This window comes from Macadamia integrifolia, chromosome 9 (genome assembly GCF_013358625.1).
Source record: "Macadamia integrifolia cultivar HAES 741 chromosome 9, SCU_Mint_v3, whole genome shotgun sequence".
Taxonomy (NCBI): Eukaryota; Viridiplantae; Streptophyta; class Magnoliopsida; order Proteales; family Proteaceae; genus Macadamia; species Macadamia integrifolia.
Window position 1 is genome coordinate 31,379,546 of NC_056565.1, and position 18,762 is coordinate 31,398,307.

At 39.6% G+C, this 18,762-nt stretch overlaps 2 protein-coding genes across 4 annotated transcripts in view; one reads left to right on the plus strand and one right to left on the minus strand.

Moving 5' to 3' along the window:
* The window catches only part of LOC122088983 (dolichyl-diphosphooligosaccharide--protein glycosyltransferase 48 kDa subunit-like), a 21,047-nt gene extending 9,978 nt beyond the window's left edge, over nucleotides 1–11,069 (minus strand). The window contains exons 1-7 of one of the 3 annotated variants that reach the window (XM_042658385.1): nucleotides 10,705–11,068; nucleotides 10,384–10,520; nucleotides 10,124–10,249; nucleotides 9,425–9,478; nucleotides 9,154–9,267; nucleotides 856–911; nucleotides 719–760 (exon numbers count right to left, since the gene is read on the minus strand). In XM_042658385.1, the coding sequence (XP_042514319.1) occupies nucleotides 719–760; nucleotides 856–911; nucleotides 9,154–9,267; nucleotides 9,425–9,478; nucleotides 10,124–10,249; nucleotides 10,384–10,520; nucleotides 10,705–10,972 (797 nt within the window). In that variant the 5' untranslated portion in view covers nucleotides 10,973–11,068. Of the gene's footprint in view, nucleotides 1–718; nucleotides 761–855; nucleotides 912–9,153; nucleotides 9,268–9,424; nucleotides 9,479–10,123; nucleotides 10,250–10,383; nucleotides 10,521–10,704 lie in introns of all 3 variants that reach the window. The other 2 variants (XM_042658387.1, XM_042658386.1) reach the window with 2 other exon arrangements.
* A 4,511-nt stretch (nucleotides 11,070–15,580) lies between these two features.
* Nucleotides 15,581–17,185, plus strand: LOC122089704. The gene is made up of 2 exons (XM_042659402.1): nucleotides 15,581–16,250; nucleotides 16,335–17,185. Exons 1-2 carry the CDS (start codon nucleotides 15,581–15,583, stop codon nucleotides 17,183–17,185), a joined length of 1,521 nt encoding a protein of 506 aa, XP_042515336.1.
* Nucleotides 17,186–18,762: the final 1,577 nt, after the last annotated feature.

The following is an 18,762-nucleotide window of genomic DNA, read 5'->3' on the forward strand; positions in this document are numbered from 1 at the left end:
GGATCTGGAGCATCAAAGGAGCATGGCTTCTCAGATCCCCTTAAAAACTGCCTATACCAGGATACCTAGATAGACACAAACAGGCCATTTGCAGGTCTATATATAAGATTTTGGCGGGAAATACGCTAATGAATAATCCAACAAATGGCCAAAACTAGCTACCAACCATGTAATAATTATGAGGCAAAATTGCATAAACAAACAAATCATTCATATGAATAATCCACTTACAAGTATAATCATTGTTTAGAAGATAAATGGCAAGTTAACACATGCCCTAGGAGTCTAGGAGAATGGAAATTTATACCTGGACATTTTTTTATACAAATATTTCTTTGATTTTTTTTTTTTCTTATATTATATAACTACATTCAATTTTTACGCTACTGTAACAATAATTAGACATGTTTTGTCAAGATGGGCAAAGCAATATCTAATAATCATATAACACACCAGTACATGTCCAAGTCATAAGAAACAAACTATAGTAGCATATAATGCATCAGATTGTGGAATACTACCTTAACAGACCACCAGAGTATACAGCTATACATTTCTCTGGACATCAATAATTCCCCACCACAGTATACAACTATACATTTCTCTGGACATCAATAATTCCCAAAGACAAAAAATTCCAAGCAAAAGTAATACAACAGGTCCCATAGACCAATAAACAGGACAAAGACCATTAAAAAAAAAAAATCAACTCACTCACTTGATTGAACTTCCGGCCTTCTGGACACCTGATCTAAAAAATCTGAATCACAGAAGTAACCATTATCAGCAGATATTAGTAATTTAGTATAATTTAGATTAGAAGCAAACCCAGAACAACTAGAAGGTACCACATACCGATTGCTGAAGAGGGCTAAAGACCCAGAGATCAATATACGAGCATTATTTCTTGCCTACAATGTAACAAAGATATCAAAAAAATTAATGTTTGGCAAATAATGATTGAAGAAGCCAAATTAATTAACATACATGAATAATTCTGTACACACACAAGGCACCACTGTTAATTTCCATTTAACAGTGAAAGCTCGCAATAGTATCATCATTGATGAAGACAGCACTCAAGGATTTAGGATTTACCAGAGGAGAACCAAACATATGCAGCAACATGTCACTACATTATGCCTAAATGACTAGTGTTATGTGTAGCTTACGTTATCTTCTTGCATTTTAATTTACTTAGTGTCAAAAGTATTATGTACAAATGTTGTAAGGGAGTTACTATGGAGTTATTGCTGGAGAAGAAGTTATAGGAAGTTGTTTCTCTTTCTTTTTATTTTGGGTTTTAAAAAGGTCGTATTTTGAAATGGAAGACAATGAGGATGATGTTGAACTTGTGAGATTTCTCCCATTCTTTACAGGATGAGTGATTCCCTGCAAACCTTGGTGTGAAGCCAAGCCCACTTTCTCTTCTCTTACTCTTCCCTCTTATGCTACCACCCTCGTTCTCTCCCCTCTGCCTTTTCTCCTTTTCTACCAGTTGGTGCGAAGCCAAGTCCCCTCTCTCTTCCCTCTTATGCTACCACCCTCTTCTCTCCCCTATTCCTTTTCTACCAGTCCCAGTTTTCCCACTTTTGTCTTAAATTATAGCCTCACACAATGGGGATTCATCAATTAACCACAAGGAGGCAGTGGGACAGCAAAGGAAGACTTGTTAGAAAGATTTATTTAAAACTTTTATTGATATAAGAATAATATAAAGCACAAGGGCAGCTACTTGACTAAGGGCCTGTTTGATAATGTTTCTGCTGTTTCTGTGTGTAGAAACAGTAGAAAGAGTTTTCCCCGTTTCCAGAAACAGATTCTTTTGTTGAAAAAAGTATTTGATAAACATGTTTCTGGAAATGTTTCTTGCAGACATTGGTGTTTGATAACACTTGCTTCTGGAAACGTTTCATGGGATGGAGATCGCATGCCTCTCATACAAAGAGGGATCAGAAGCAGAGAAGAGAAGCAACTCCTCTGCCTCTAAGTCTCACCTCTCATCTCTGTATCGAAGAACTTGGAACCCTTCTCAACCTTGAAAGGGAAATTACCAGAGATCAGCACTAGCAGTAAGCATCAGAGAGAGAGAGAGAGAGAGAATCACTGAACCAAAAAGGAAATGTCTTTGTAAGAGAGAAATTTCATCATTCAATGGAAGGAGGAGCATCTACTTCACTCCATATATTACTTCTTCTTCTCCTTCTTCAATTTTGCCTCGTTCTCCTCGGAGAAGCACCAATACCTTATCAGAATCCATGATGGAAGAGAACTTGGAGCAAGCCAAATCTATCATCACCAAGTGGGATCCCAACGCCTCCTCCTTCGCCAAATTCACTTCTCTCTTCCACAAGAGCCGCTGCGAAGCCAAGGAATTCCTCAAATCCGTCAACAATTTGCAGCGTGCTATGCACTTCTTCGTCTTTCACTCCTCTGACAAGCTCGTCCGATGTCAGAATCTGATGCAGATCGCCATGAAGCGTCCAGAGAAGGAATTCAACCAAATTCTCTACGCCAATTGTGTCCACCTCGACCCCGAATTCCTAGACACTCGATCAACCATTTCCCGCGGCTCTGTTAGGTCAAGCAGCGCTGACTACGAAGACAACACCAGCTCTGGGGATGAGATTCAAGTCCCCGAAGAATCCATTTCACAAGCCGAGCGGTTCTCCACACTTGCCATGTGCGACCTCAAGTCTACGGCTGAATGCATGATTTCGTCCGCCTACAGCAAAGAGTGTGTCTAGATCTACAAGATGATTAGGAAGTCTGTCGTTGGCGACGCTCTGTACAAGCTCGGAGTCGAGTGGCTTTCCTCTTCGAAGATTCAAAAGACGGATTGGGAGTGCCTCAGAGCTCAAGATTAAGAGCTGGCTCAACGCCATCAAGTTTGCAATGGAGTCACTCTTCTATTGCGAAAGGTTCGCTTGAGATCACGTCTTCACCGCTTCCGATTCCGTCAAAGAGTCCTATTTCTCGGAAATCACTAAAGAAGGAGCCATCACTCTATTCGGGTTCCCGGAATCTGTGGCCAAGATCCATAAGGGAAAGTCAACAAGGAGTTGCAATGAAAGATACTTGACACCCCTGGCTTCAGACGAGGGCAAAGGGTTCCTAGGAGATGACCAGCTTCAGCCGAAGGAGAAGATCACCAAGGAGTTATAGTGAAAGAAAGGGGAGATCCTTGCAACAATGACGAATGAGGAGAAGAAAAGGGAGAGAGGTGCTTCGATGGAGTCTTTTTTGAGTTTCTAAACAATAAGAGATTTTTATCGTGCAAGATTCAATTTTTGTCCCTTCAAGTCGTTTTAAGAAACAGAGAAATATGTCCGACTAGTTTCGTCAAACCCATTTCTTTAATCATAAATAGGCTTAAATTTTAATTTATATTTCAAGAAATGGGTGAAAGGAAATAGGTTTGCCAAACAGTTTCGGGGTCGTTTTTCTGTTTCTCAGCACAGAAAAATGAAAAAACACATTTTCGAAAACGTTATCAAATGGGCCCTAAGAGATAGTGATGCAAATAAAGATAGAATTGAGCTTATTTTAGTGAAAAACAAAACTTGGGGTTGGGTTATAGTGGACGAGCCTATGGCACAACGGTTAAGTTGCACTATTGCAACATGTTGGTCACAGGTTCGAAACTTGAAAACAGCCTCTAGTGAAGCAGGGGGAAAAACAAAACTTGGGGTTGGGTTATAGTGGACGAGCCTATGGCACAACGGTTAAGTTGCACTATTGCAACATGTTGGTCACAGGTTCGAAACTTGAAAACAGCCTCTAGTGAAGCAGGGGGGTAAGGTCTGTACATTTGCCCCTCTGAAACCCTACAGTAGCGGGAGCCTCGTGCACTGGGTTGCTCTCTCTCTCAAATCTTGAGTTGGGTTATATGTGTTGGGCTTTTGGTCCAATCGATCTTCATTGTAATAGGCCACTTTAATAGGCATAAAAAATGTGTAGGTGGTAGTGGTAGAAATACGGAATTTACTTTATTAGGTTAGTTTAAGTTGTTTTATTTAAGTTTTAATCCTTTACCTAATGTAGAGGGTTTACTTTTTAAGTGTCCTTTGTGTTCTAACAAAGCTTATAGCATATTTTTGCCAACCAACGATTTTGATTAATGAAGATTTGGATGTTGCCTTTTGTTGCTGAGAAAGGATGTTGCCGTAAGACTTAGTGAAGAGTAAGAAACTCAAGGATTATAAAGATTCTAATATAGGCCTGCTGGTGGGAAATCAAAGGTCATATCCTTTTACACCCGTCCCCAAACATAACTGCCCTTTTCATTGTGACAAATGATGCACCACATAGTACCAATGACTTCTACATTGCAACAATTTACTATCTAGAAGGGAAAGATGATCCTTCTTGTCATTGTAGGCAGTGCCGGTAAAATTGGAAAGGATTTATACCTCAAGAAAACCTAGGTAAGCATCCTAACATTAAGGATTTCTCACCCATTTAAATATGATAGGCAAGCCTACTTAGTGGACACTAACCTCCCTTAGAAGTCCTAAGAGTTGGAAACCAATACCAGGAAGAAATCTAGTCAAATGGGCACATTTGGAGCAACCTGATGGAGGGCCTCTAGAGAAGCAAGGGAAGATCAGAGTAGCAAGGGGCATAGTTATCAATTCGGCCGAACCGAATTTTAAAGAATTTTATCAAAAATTCGGACCGAATCCGAATTAAAAATAAAATTCTTTAAAATTAGCGACTTTTTCCAAAATGAATATAAATCGCGAATAATTCGGACCGAATCCGAATTAAACCGAATTATTCGGTCCATTTAAACATTATTTAAAAAAAAAAACCAAAAAAAAAAAATAAAAAAATAAAAAAACAATTTTTTTTTTTTTTAAAAACCCCAATAAGATTTTTTGACCGAATCCTTAATTTAATCGTCCGAATTATTCCGAATAATTCTCCGTCCGAATAATTCCCGAATCCGAATTTGCTAACTATGGCAAGGGGGGAGGAAGGATATCACGCATTCACGCAGAGCACAAATCCAACCAATTCTCATTCAGAAAATCAAATCACTCTAACTTGCTCATTGATCACAGCCTATATATAGGGAAAATAGAGACATAAAACTGAAATGAAAACTAGTCTAACTTGGAAACAACCATAAAGGAAATTAATGAAAAAGGAAAGAAATCCTAACTCCTACATTCAAGTCTGGACATTGAAAGGCATGAAATAAAGACAAATAAACTACTAATTTATTTTCAGCCCTTGTTGGACAAAAACCCTGGGTCGGACCGGTTCTTGGCTCTTGGCTTCCAAAGCTAGTCATGCTGGTCCAACTAGGCAAGCGCAGCCGTGTTTGCATCACAACTGGTTGATCTAACAAGCTGGTAGTACTATCAGCCGGTTGCATCACCTAGAGACCCTATAAGCTGCTCTCTAAGTGGGTTAATTGTATGTGGGGCCTATGGCTACATACCCATATGCTCCGAAATACCTCCATTGTATGTCCCCACATACGTATTGACGGATTAATGGACATGTACCCCATGGAGGTGGGCCCGCACTTCCAACCACTGGATTAATCCAGTATAAGCAAAACTCATTAATTAACCATACAGACTTTAGTTGTTAGGTGAGAGACTATTTAATGCCCAACCTTCCTCATTTGCTCATTTCACAATCCGAGGAGGATAGAGAAAAAGGAGAGGAAGGAGAAGAGGAAGGAGAAGAAGGAAGAGGAGGAAGGAGAACGTGGATTTGAAGCCCAACCATGAGAATCTACCCACCCACATTTGCAAGGTAGGTCTCTCTCTCTCTCTCTCTCTCTCTCTCTCTCTCTCTCTCTCTCTCTCTCTCTCTCTCTCTCTCTCTCTCCATTTTACAGTTTAGGTAACCTAAGCTAGGTATAGGGTTTCTCCACCATAATGCTCACACATTGGAGCATGTATGTGAAGGATCCATACATGCATGCCCTAACCTAAGCCTAAATAGCATGTATGCATGAGATCCATGGAGCTAAACTCAGCTATTTGGGAAATCACCCATTTGGGGCTAAAGTAGGTAATGGTCAAATCTCCCACCATAAGACCTATTTGCATGGGACCTCAAGAGGGTAAAAGGCCCCTCATGAAGTGAAATCAAAATATAGGCAAAAATCCCTAATTCAAATCAAAATATAGGCAAAAATCCCTAATTCTGGGTCAACCGGAGGATCAAGACCATCAACCGGTTGCATTAACTAGTTGGATTTTGACAGGAAAAAGACCCCATCCATCCACCGGTTATACCAATTGGTACAGAGACATTATCCAGTTCCATCAACCGATTATACTATATTAACCTAATCTTCAAGTTGATTTGGGGCTTCAATAGGGGACCCACTAGAGGTATTTTTGGAAACATAAATGTGACCTATATACATGTGTTGGTTAGGTTAAAATCAACTTACACAGTGAGGATATGTGGCTAGCAAAAGTTGGTTATTTCAACGATTCAAGACGAAGAGATGAGTGGGTGTTGTTTTAATTTGCCAAGTGTTTATGAGTTATGACTTTAATTTATCTATGCATGTTCATATTGTAGTGAATTGGGGTGATTGTATTTATGTTTTTAATCGTTTATGCGAAGAGAGTTGAGATTGTATATGTTGTTAACATTGTGGATATTGAGATTGAGATTGAGATGGTGGTTGTCGATGGTGAGGGACAAGGTTTGGCCAAGGGTGTTCCGGTATTGTGTGTGTTGGGTCATTGGGTGTGTGTGTATGGTTGATTGATGTGCGTGTGCATACATGAAGAATGCATACGATTAGGACCACAATGCTGGTGCTACAATCCCTTGCCAGTAGGGGAAAAGGTATTCACTAATCCAAGCAAGTAGGTCCAAGGTTCGTTCAGGAATACCAAGTCCATTTACGATGTGTATTGCCATACACAGACGCTGCACGACATGGCTGTAGGTGCATCCATAGTAACCGGTGCAATTTGGGGGGTTACTAATAAGGGGCTTGTTGGGGGGACCGAGGTTCGTTCCGACACTGGTAGTCTCCTAACTTGCAACTAGCTTGTATCGTTGGGGGACCGAGGTTCCATCGGGGTACAATGATATCACCTATGTTGCATAGCACTAATATCTAGTCTTGGACATCATCTTTGGTTGAGCATATCATCGCATCATTATGTGTGTTTATGCTTGTATACTCCCATCCCCCACTAGGCTTTCTAAAGCTCATCCCACGTTTGTGTCCCTTTTTAGATGGTGATACAGGTGTACAGACATCAGAGATTGATGAGGCACTAACAGACGTGGTCGAGGAATCATGGTTTAAGAGTACGTGGAGCATGACCCTAACTGCATTTGTGAGAACTGAGCTTATGGAGCAATGTGAAGATGATTGAGGTCATCTTCTATCTTTTTTGTTCTTTTTAGTGTAATTATGAATTTATATTTTGAATACTATATTTATTGGGTGATCTCAGAAACAAGGTTTGTAAGTATTTATAATAACATCTAGGGGCTCATCAACTTGTAATAAGAAATAGGCCCCTTGCTTTAGCTTGGGATCTTCCACTCATCTCCCGTTCCCCCTAATTTTGATGAAGCCTTTTTTCTTTTGTTTCTCTCCTCCCCCTTCTTTTAGTGTACCATTCTTTTCTTGGTATGTAATTTGCCCCCACCCCTAGTTTTTCTTGCATCCCCCTTGATGGTTGTTTTGTCCCCTCCCCTTGGTTCTTCATTTGTTTGGGCCTTGGCCTTTGGATAGCCTATGGCTTGTATTTCCTTTTTCCTTTTCTTTAAAATATTTTCATTCACCCAAAAAAAAAAGACTTGTAAGTATAATATGATCTAATAACTTTAAATGATTTTGTTAGATATCTTGTGGGTTCGTGTATTTAAGTACCACATCCGGATCCTAGAGGATTAGCTGGCCACCGAATGGTGCCCAGGTCACACAGCCTAGGCCTTATAGAAGGTGGGGTGTGACATATCCCCTTCTCCATTTTCTGTTTCCTCTCTCAAGTAATTGTTATTTCAACCATTGTTATTGGTTATTGATGAGATTGATTTAATTTGGGTTTGGAAGAGTTGATCATCAATTTTTGCTACTGTTTTTAGACTGTTCTTAATGGGGATTAAAACACAGCCAAGGACCACCACTGAAAGAGCTGGTGTTTTCAGGCTTTATTTGGCTGAAAATCGAGACAGGCCAGATAAGGGAAACTGTCAATTAGATTCTGCCCATATCTTGGGTCATTGAAGAGCAGTCCAGGGGTGACCTTTTGACCAAGGATTTAATCTGATCTGGTCCTGTGACAAATCTCCTAAATTTTGGTTGTGGGTTTCAAATTTATACCATTTTGACTGTCAACTAAAATCTGGCCAAAATCTGGCCATTAGAACGTTGTTGTATTTTGGGGTTTGTTTATTTTATCAGTTTATGATCATTGACTAGAATCTGAATTCCATCGGATAAGGTTGACTGACCTTACTGTCGACCTAAATTTTATTTAGGGTTTTCTTGAGATCCGGTTAAAAGGGGGGCGCAAGCTGAACCTAGGGTTCATCCTATCTTCACCACCACCCCCCCCCCCCCAAAAAAAAAAAGAGTTATTTCAACCATTGTTATTGGCAATTGCTGAGATTGATTTAATTTGGGTTTAGATGAGAGGAAGTAAACAGGGAATAATTAATATTGATCACAAACAATGAAACAACAAAGCCTTATCCCAACTAGATGGGTTGGCTACATGGATGATGGATCATTGCTCTCCAATCAGCTCTATTCAAAGTCATGCATGATAAAAGGACTAAGCTATGCATGCCTTTCCTCACTTCTCCTAGGGTTGTTTTAACACCATTATAGCGTGAATGTAAAACTAGGAAAAATGATGTGGGAGAATTTTGGGGCAGTCTCAACTCTCAAGACATGATAAATAGGGATAAATTTTGAGATTTGGACATTTCCAGACACCACATTCATCAAATTCCCAAGTTCAGTCAAAGATTAGAAAATTCTCTTATTAATAGTGGAATCAATGGGCATGGAATAACTTACATGGTTTTGGTTCTCATTCTCACCCTTTTCCATCTTTCTTTCTCTGTACAATTCTAGTGATTTGGGATACATAATGAATCATGCACAGGTGCGTACAAATAGATATAAAGCAACAGTTAAATTACCTGGACAACTGAAACTAAAGAGATCGCAGATCCTGTAAGTGATGGAGGAGTTGACAACTTGCTTTTTAGATTAGCAGAATATGCGGATGGTGAAGCTGATAGAACTTTCAATACCTACAAATATGGAAGGGATCATGACAGGGACACATATCATGCAGGCAATGAAAAGTAATAGGCCTAAAATGCATAATCGTTAGTAGGCACACCAAACTCACAACACATTTCATAAACTAAGAAACGTTTCAATCACAAAACTCACTACAGTATTTACCAGGCTATTGGCAGGATTTAATGTATGACCAACTCCTTGAAACAAGACAGGGGTCTGCAACATATTATTCAAGAACCAATCAGAACAGAAAACAAAGATAATTGATTATTATGGCTGGGAAGATACAATAAATAAATTAAATTATCCTAAGTTTATAGAAGGAAAAGTTTGCTTGCTAGCAGCAATTGATTGCTGGTAGCTCAAACAAATTTAGGCCTCATTTTTGTATTTCTGGAAATGTGAAAGTGCTTCTTTTTTTTTTTTTTTATCACCAGACATGCAGTCCAATGGATGAATTTAATCTGGTAACAATGTTAAATCACAAAGCAGAAAGAAAAGGCTATGCATTTGCAGTAAAACTAATTTCAATGCTTTACCAAATTAAATAATGCATAAATTACAGTATGCAAAAGCTGAGTTACAATCAGCCCGTAATTTTTTCCCGCAGGAGTGTGCATCCGTCACAGTTCCATTCCATTGACAAAGCACATTCAACAGAACTAAAACTGCACATTGACGGAGGCACTTTTAATAGAACTGAAGCTGCACAAACATACACTCAGTGGTCTCTGTGCTGCAAAGTATGCAAAAGCCTTCCAGCATGCATAATTATGAATAGAAAGCAAAACCTTCAAGATTAGTACGAACCTTCTTCAAGACAGTCTGAACATCTTCATCTAAGAATTAATATTAACTTGCCTCTATAATCTTGCTGCCCAGAATGGCATCAGATTGAATGAAATCATCACTGGCAATCAAAGTATGATCTCCTTCAATTTCTGAAACTGCATAGCTGGTGTGGTCAATAACCACGGCTGCAGGATCCTGTACCGGGAGAGAAGAACACAATAGTGAAAAAGACGATTGAATAAGAAAATCAACAACGAAAATGGAATTAAGATAAGTATTTGGTAGACGGAAACACCATGTTCTGAGACAGGATCAAAAGCCCAACTGACCTCGTCAAATTCAACTCCACATTCAGTGGCAATATCCCGAATCAAATCGGAGGCAGAAGCATCGGCAGCAACGATCAAATCACGGCCCGAATCAACGAAATCCAGTACAGTAGCCAAGTCCAAAGTTCCCCCGAAACCTGAAGTTGTTCGATGGAGATACAGAACATACCCCAGATTAGAAAAACCATATCTGTCGCCCCCATTGAATTACATTTACTCCTACTCGCGTTGAATAGAATGCAAAGCTTCTAGGAAGCCAAGACATATGTAAAAGTTATAGCTTATATTAATGGTGAGATAACCGTAATGTGTAAAACTCACGCTCGATCGTCGGAGAAAATAGAATTAATCCATCATACAAGTACTGTCCGTATCGCTGTAAGGTAAGCTTGGGATCGTCTGCGAGCTTGAAATCAAGTTCAAAACCTCGAGTTTGCAGAGTCTTGAAAAAAATCGAATGCGAGGATTTGATCCCGAAGTCATCCAAAAGTACGAGAATACGTCGATCCGTGGGGCTTTCAGTAGAGAAAGAGCTGCCAAGCAATGGGAGCAATGAAACTAAAGTCATAAATAACAACAACTTCGCCATCGTTTCTAGGGTTTTGGAGCTCGTGAGCCTCGCTCTGTCAACGGGTCTCAGACTCTTATAAATACTCGCCTAATCCAATTGACTTCTATGAATCGTGGTTTAAGAGCTTGAACAGTTAAATGGCCAGAATTTCGGAAATTTCGGGTTCCTATTACTTAATGAAATAAGGGGTTGTTTGGCAATATAACCAATCAAGAAAAGCAAAAACTCATTATGGAACGATTTGGACCTTAGTTGGTATGCATTCCGAGATGATAAAAACTGTCTGATACACATTATCGTGCTTCGTGCCCTTTGAATGCGCTGGAGAACAGAGCCCATTCTGGAATGCGTTCTCAAGCCCATTCCACATTCTCATTCTTGATCGAGTCATCACTTTGATTCATTTTTCCCATGGAAACCTTCAACCTGGTTTTCTCTGTCAATTCTTTTCATAAAGAGACTACAATCCAATGAAGTAGTTTCTTTCTGAATGTCAAGAAAAAAAAATTATAATGAGACAAAAATTATGATAATACAATGATTGATTTTTATGTTTTTCTATCTCCTGAAAATAAAAAATTTTGTTTCTTCTCTTTCTTTTCTTAACATCTAAACTTACTTGTGTTACTGCTTTCTTTTCTCTCTCCTCATTGCCAGCTTGTACTGTCAACAAGTTCATGAGGCTTTTCATGTCATCTCACTCGCTCCATATTGCAAAGCCTTGGTTTTATTTCAAAAGTTTTTCATCACAAGCTTTATTCTTATCACCCCTAACAAAAAAAAAAAGCATCAAAGGAAGAAGATGGGCATTGAGATGCTCTGGAGACAGCAAAGGAGCTATTCCATAACATTTCTTTTCCTTTTTAAAGTGTAGACACCAGGGCCACTTCTAGGCTTGGGATTTCATCTGGAAGGCTGGAGCCACTCTGCTTCTTTTCCTTTTATTCCTATTCTCTTTCTTGCTGAAATGGGGAGTCAGCAGTTAGATCTCTATCTCTCTGTTTTGTTATCTTTCATGCCAAAATGATTAATTGAATTTGCACATCCTTCTCTCTGTGTTATTTAATTAGATTAGCCAGAAAAAAAAAAATGGAAATGACTATCTAATGGAGTTTGTCAATTATGAAATGTTTATTAACATTTATAACTCTCATCTTTTTCTTTTAACCCCAAGGGGTAGCAGAGTTGGCAAGGGAATTTTGCCTCAGGAAGCGTGTGGTTCTGAGTTCAACTCCTCTTTCTTCTTTAAAACCACTTGCACTGAGTGTTTAGTGTTTTTCACTGCTTTTGGTGAAAGTTGAATGGTTTTTATTCAACCTCAATATGACCCAATCCATGCAATTATGGGGTCAGTATAGGCCCGTAGGATAGTTAAGCCAAAGACTTGTATACCAGTCGTTAGCAAAAAAATAAAATAATAATAATAAGGAAAAATTACATCCCCCTCCCCTATAATTTACTAAAATTATGTGTGGGTTCAAGGGTTTGAGCGAATTATGCCTCCCTCCCCTGAAGCATGAAAGATTTTTACATTTGAGTCCAATCCAGTAGTGACCGTGAGTTTGAATCTGTTATGTGGTGAGGTCACATTTTTTATACCTAAAATACCTCCAAAACAAAGTGAAGAGACCGAAATACCCTTCACTTAAAATGAGATTGAAAGAGGGAAATCCTCTTTCCATCTCATCGTCCCTCCTCAGCCAAGAGCCTTAACTGTTAATCTTTCATCTTTCACTCTCAAATCTCTGCAAATCCCATATGGATTTGGGAATCTTAATGGTCTCACTTACTTCGACACTTCAATTAATCATCTTGAAGGAGACCTGTCGGAGCTGAGATTTTTGACGTAACTCGCATCTCTACAACTCTCTGGGAATCAATATTAAGGAAAACACATAGCAGAATCAATAGCTCATGTCATCATGAAAAAATAGAAGAAAACCATCTGCATCGAATCTCAAAATGGAAGGTTGGAATATCTACAGATATGAAGTGTTTATTGGGTATAAGATAAGGCAAAATGGGGGTTGTCTCTTAAAGAGATATTAAAACTAGATGAATCATCAACCCATTTGGGGATTAGGTGGGTTCCCAGAGGAATTTGGTGACTTCAAGAATCGTGTGAACCTCTTGCTCCACTCGAATTAGCTCACGGGTCCTCTTCCTCAGAAGCTAGGGTCATTGGCAGACTTCAACTTCATCGATGTATCTGATAACTATTTGACAAGTCCGATTCTGCAAAAAATGTGTAAGAAGGTAAGTTGAAGATGTTGCTGATGTTGTAAAACATGTTCCATGGAGAAATCCAAATGATTATGTGAATTGTATCTCAATGGTTCGCCGGACTATAGGGTTTTCCGTTCATCTCCATCATCGATCTCACTATGAAGCAATTCAACGGTCTCCTGACATCGGACATTGCAAATGCCAAATCCCTCGGACAATTATATATCGAAAGCAATAGATTTTATGGGGAATTACTGCCGGAGATCACAATAGCATTTCTCTTGTTTACATCGACTTGAGCTATAATATGTTTTCCGACGAGATAACGTCGAGTATCAAATAGCTACAAAATAACATATCAAGTTATCTTCAACTAGGTTCTCCGCTCCCCGCAAGCTTCAACTAGGTTCTTTGCCCTCTACTCCTCGTAAGCTTCTTTGCTGGATTTGTTCTTCTTCTCTATCCTAGCGGAGGTTGCAATCGACTGTCCATTTCATTCCTAAGTTGAAGAAGAAATGGTTGTTGAAGCCGATTTGCAGAGGTTCTCGGCGTTCACCTTCTCCAATGGTGTTCACCTCCTTCGATGGTTCTCTATTTTGAGAACACTACCCATTCTAATGGGTATTTAACCTAAAGGGTCTAATGGTCATCTCAACAAAATACTTATATTGATAAAAGGGTATTTAAGTCTTTTCATGTTTGAAATTAACAGAATACTCATAACTTCAGCTTCAGGGGGAGAAGCCGTTATTTGCTCAAACCCTTAGACCCACGCGTAATTTTGGCAAACTAGAGGGGAGGGGGATATAATTTTCCTTCATAATAATAATAATAAATAAATAACTCTCTTCTTTCAATCTTATGCTGTAGAAGTGGCTATTGACATTTGATATGCATCCTCTTGCATAACAAACTTAAAAATTTACTAAATATAATATGAAACTCTTTTTCAGCTAATTCTCATAGATTTGCACAAATTTTATTGCAACTTGTTGGTCATAGTTTTTCGAAACTTGAAAACAGCCTCTCCTACGAAGCAAGGGTGATAAGGTTGTGTACATTTACCCCTCTCAGCCCCCTATGAGACCCAAGAATACGGCAAGTACCGGACTCGCCTGAGAGATTGGTGAGGTGTCCTATTGTGAACGTATTGCCACGTATAGAATAGTTCTCAGAATAAGGTGGTAACTGGAGTTAAGTTAGAAGTCTTAAGTGGAGTTGAGTTAGGACTCTTAAGTCTTACTACTAATGGGAGTGGTTATTATTTGAATAAGTCTTTGTAATGGGTTATGGGTCCGAGTCTTAAGCAAGAAATGTGGGGCTGTTATCATTGTGGGTAAGGTGACCGTTTCATCCAATGTGAACATTGCAATGAGGTGGCGGTTCATCCATAGAGTATGTGAAATAGCTGATAAATGAAAGGAGTGTGTGTAGGAGGTATCAGTTTAGTACGTTGCTATTTATTTGGTATTGAGTTTGTAATGAAGGCATAAAAAATTATCTATGAAGCTTTAGCTTAGATTATTGGAGGCTGGTTCCCTCGAACAACCAAATTATTTGTTTGCATATCTCTTTCTTTTACTTGCCAAGATAGGGAAGAACAAACAAAAAGGGGTAAGCCGAGAGGTAAGACAGTTGGCTCGGGAAAACATTCTCTACCAAAGCGAGTCGTTAAGGAGTTGCACTAGGTCCTCGGGCCGAGTTCTTAACAAAATGGTATCAGCGCCAGGCTCCACCGAGCAACGGCTTAGACAACTGGAAACCGATATGGGTAACTTTGCAGTGACACAGATAAGAAATTTAAGGAGATGATAGACTCAATGCAACAACTCTTTACGGCCATCAATACAAGGTTGGACAATGTGTCGGGCAACAGAGAGCATGGGGAGTCCTCTCACAATTAGCCATGTCAAAATGGGGGTCACACTCATGGCGGCAACTACCCGGGGACAACAAGTGGAACCGTTGGATCATATCTTCCCAAAATGGTGAAGATAGATTTTCCTCGATTTAATGGACAAGAGGATCCTACAAGTTGGATTTGCCGTGTTGAGTAATTTTTTACTTCCACCATACGATCGAGGAAGAGAAAGTTTCATTGGCTGCCTTCAATTTGGAAGGTGATGCACAGTATAGTTTCAGCTGATGAAAAAAGAGTGAGGAACCATTCCATGGTGGACTTTTAAGGAGGCACTTCACGTGAGGTATGGTCCAACTCAATTTCAAGATTTTTTTGGAGACCTAACTAAGTTACAACAAGTAGGAACAGTTAAAGAATATCAAACCTAATTCGAAAGGTTGCTGATTCGGGTGGGTCGATTGACACAAGAACAACAAGTGGGTTGTTTTATTAGTGGGCTCAAGGATAGATTGAAGGTGGATGTCCAAGCTTGTAAACCCATGAGCTTTTCAGCTGCGATTGGGCTTGCCCGCCTTTATGAGGCCAAGATTCAATATATAAAGCATGCAGCACCAACGGAGCCAAAAAAGATCTTCACAAACCCACCTAGTTCAAGTCGCACCACCATGCCAATCAAAAAAATGTCACCAACTGATTTAAGGGAGCGACAATCCAAGGGCTTGTGCTTCAACTGCAATGAGAAATGGAACCCCAGCCACCGTTGTAAAAAGCTCTTTTTAATTGAAGGCATGGGATCAGAAGGTGAGGAAGATGAGGTTGCTGTGAATGAAGAATCAGAAGACGAAGTGCCAAAAATATCTATCCATGCCATCTCAGGAGCACGGAATCCTCAAACCATGCAAGTCCAAGGGAGGTTGGGTCAAAAAGGGGCAACTTTTCTGATTGATTCGGGTAGTACCCACAATTTTCTAAATACTCATATCGCTAACAAAATGGGGTTGGTTCCTAATGGTGAAGGAGAATTTGAAGTTGCAGTGGCCAATGGGGAAAAGTTGAGAAGCTCAGGACGTTGCAAGGGGATGAATATGACTCTACAAGGAATCCCAATTGTAGTAGATCTTTATCTATTACTGTTGGAGGGATACGACGCTGTCCTAGGAGCCCAATGGTTGAGAATTGAGAATGTCATTCAACATGGGTGGACAAATGGTGGAGCTACGTGGATTGAAATCACCTTCAAATAAAGTAGTGGATGGAGCTGAATTTGAAAAGGAATTTAAAAAAAAAAAAAAGGGCACTTACTCCATATTTACTCACTATCATTGCATGACAATCATGATACTGAATTGTCTCATTCTCATACTTCTAATGGTTGTACTAATTCCAATTTTCAGCAGCTATTGCAGTCTTATGAGGACGTGTTCCAAGAGCCAAAGGGACTTCCTCCTCAGCGTGCTCAAGATCATAGAATCCCGTTAAAGGAAGGAAGTGGCCCGGTCTCTATCCGTCCTTACCGTTACCCTCATTTCCAAAAGAATGAGATTGAGAAGGTGGTGGCAGATTTATCAAAGACAGGCGTAATTCGTCCAAGCACTAGTCCATATTCTTCACCCGTCTTGCTCATTAAGAAACAAGACAACTCATGGCGTATGTGCGTGGATTACAGAATGCTTAACCAGTCAACAGTGAAAGATAAATTTCCTATGCCTATGATCGACGAATTGTTGGACGAGTTACATGGGGCTAATTATTTTACTAAACTCGATTTAAGATCGGGTTATCACCAAATTCGCATGCACCCGGGGGACGTTGAGAAGACGACATTCCGCACGCACCATGGCCACTATGAATATTTGGTGATGCCATTTGGATTGACGAATGCCCCTTCAACTTTTCAAGCTCTAATGAATTTTATTTTCAAAGAGTATCTCCGTAAGTCTTTATTGGTGTTTTTTGACGACATTTTAATTTATAGTAAGACTTGGGATGAGCATTTGGAGCACGTGAGAAATATTTTTTCTATTTTGAGATCTCACCAATTGTATGCAAAAAGAGAAAAATGTAGTTTTTGTCAAGCACAGGTGAAGTACTTGGGGCACATTATATCAGTAATGAAGGAGTGTCAGTGGACCCAGAAAAGATAATGGCAATGCTTGAGTGGCCCAAACATCAATCTGTGAAGGCATTACGGGGATTCTTGGGATTGACTAGCTATTACCGTAAATTTATCCAACATTATGGGAAAATCGCCGCTCCACTCACCAACATGTTAAAGAAGGGAGGCTTCAACTGGGAGCGGAGCCACGATCTGAAGAAGCCTTTGCGGCACTTAAACAAATCATGACGCAAACTCCTGTTTTGGCACTTCCAAATTTTTCTAAACCATTCGTGATCGAGTGTGATGCTTCTGGATTGGGCATTGGAGGAGTTTTGATGCAAGGAAACCGGCCAATAGCTTTCTTTAGTCATGCATTACACAGTAAAAATTTATTTTTATCTACTTATGAAAAAGAAATGCTGGCATTGGTCCTCGCAATCCAACGATGGAGGCATTATTTATTGGGCCAACAATTTATTGTGAGAACAGACCAAAGAAGCTTGAAGTATTTATGGGATCAAAAGATTACCACACCAGCCCAACAAAAATGGCTAGTCAAGTTAACGGGTTATGATTTTTTGATTTCTTACAAAGCTGGGAAGGAAAACGTGGTGGCAGACGTGCTATCTAGGAGAGATGAAAAGGGAGAAAATTATGCTATCACCAGCCCCGTTCCACGCTGGGTTGACCCAATCCGAGAAGAGGTGGAGAATAATCCAGAATTACAAGAAATTAAGAAACGAATACAAGAAGGGGAAGCGGTGGGACCGTGGAGTTACCGTGAGGGGGTTTTGTTTTTTAAAAACAAAATCTATTTGCTGGCAGATTCTCTCCTAATTCCTACTATTGTGGAGGAATTCCACTCAANTAAACTCGATTTAAGATCGGGTTATCACCAAATTCGCATGCACCCAGGGGATGTTGAGAAGACGGCATTCTGCATGCACCATGGGCACTATGAATATTTGGTGATGCCATTTGGATTGACGAATGTCCCTTCAACTTTTCAAGCTCTAATGAATTCTATTTTCAAAGAGTATCTCCGTAAGTCTTTATTGGTGTTTTTTGACGACATTTTAATTTATAGTAAGACTTGAGATGAGTATTTGGAGCATGTGAGAAATATTTTTTCTATTTTGAGATCTCATTAATTGTATGCAAAAAGAGAAAAATATAGTTATCGTCAAGCACAAGTGAAATACTTAGGGCACATTATTAGTAATGAGGGAGTGTCAGTGGACCCAGAAAAGATAATGGCAATGCTTGAGTGGCCCAAACCGCAATCTGTGAAGGCATTACGGGGATTCTTGGGATTGACTGGCTATTACCGTAAATTTATCCAACATTATGGGAAAATCGCCACTCCACTCACCAACATGTTAAAGAAGGGAGGCTTCAACTGGGAGCCACGATCTGAAGAAGCCTTTGTGGCACTTAAACAAATCATGACACAAACTCCGGTTTTGGCACTTCCAAATTTTTCTAAACCATTCGTGATCAGGTGTGATGCTTCTGGATTGGGAATTGGAGGAGTTTTGATGCAAGGAAACCGGCCAATAGCTTTCTTTAGTCATGCATTACACGGTAAAAATTTATTTTTATCTACTTATGAAAAATAAATGC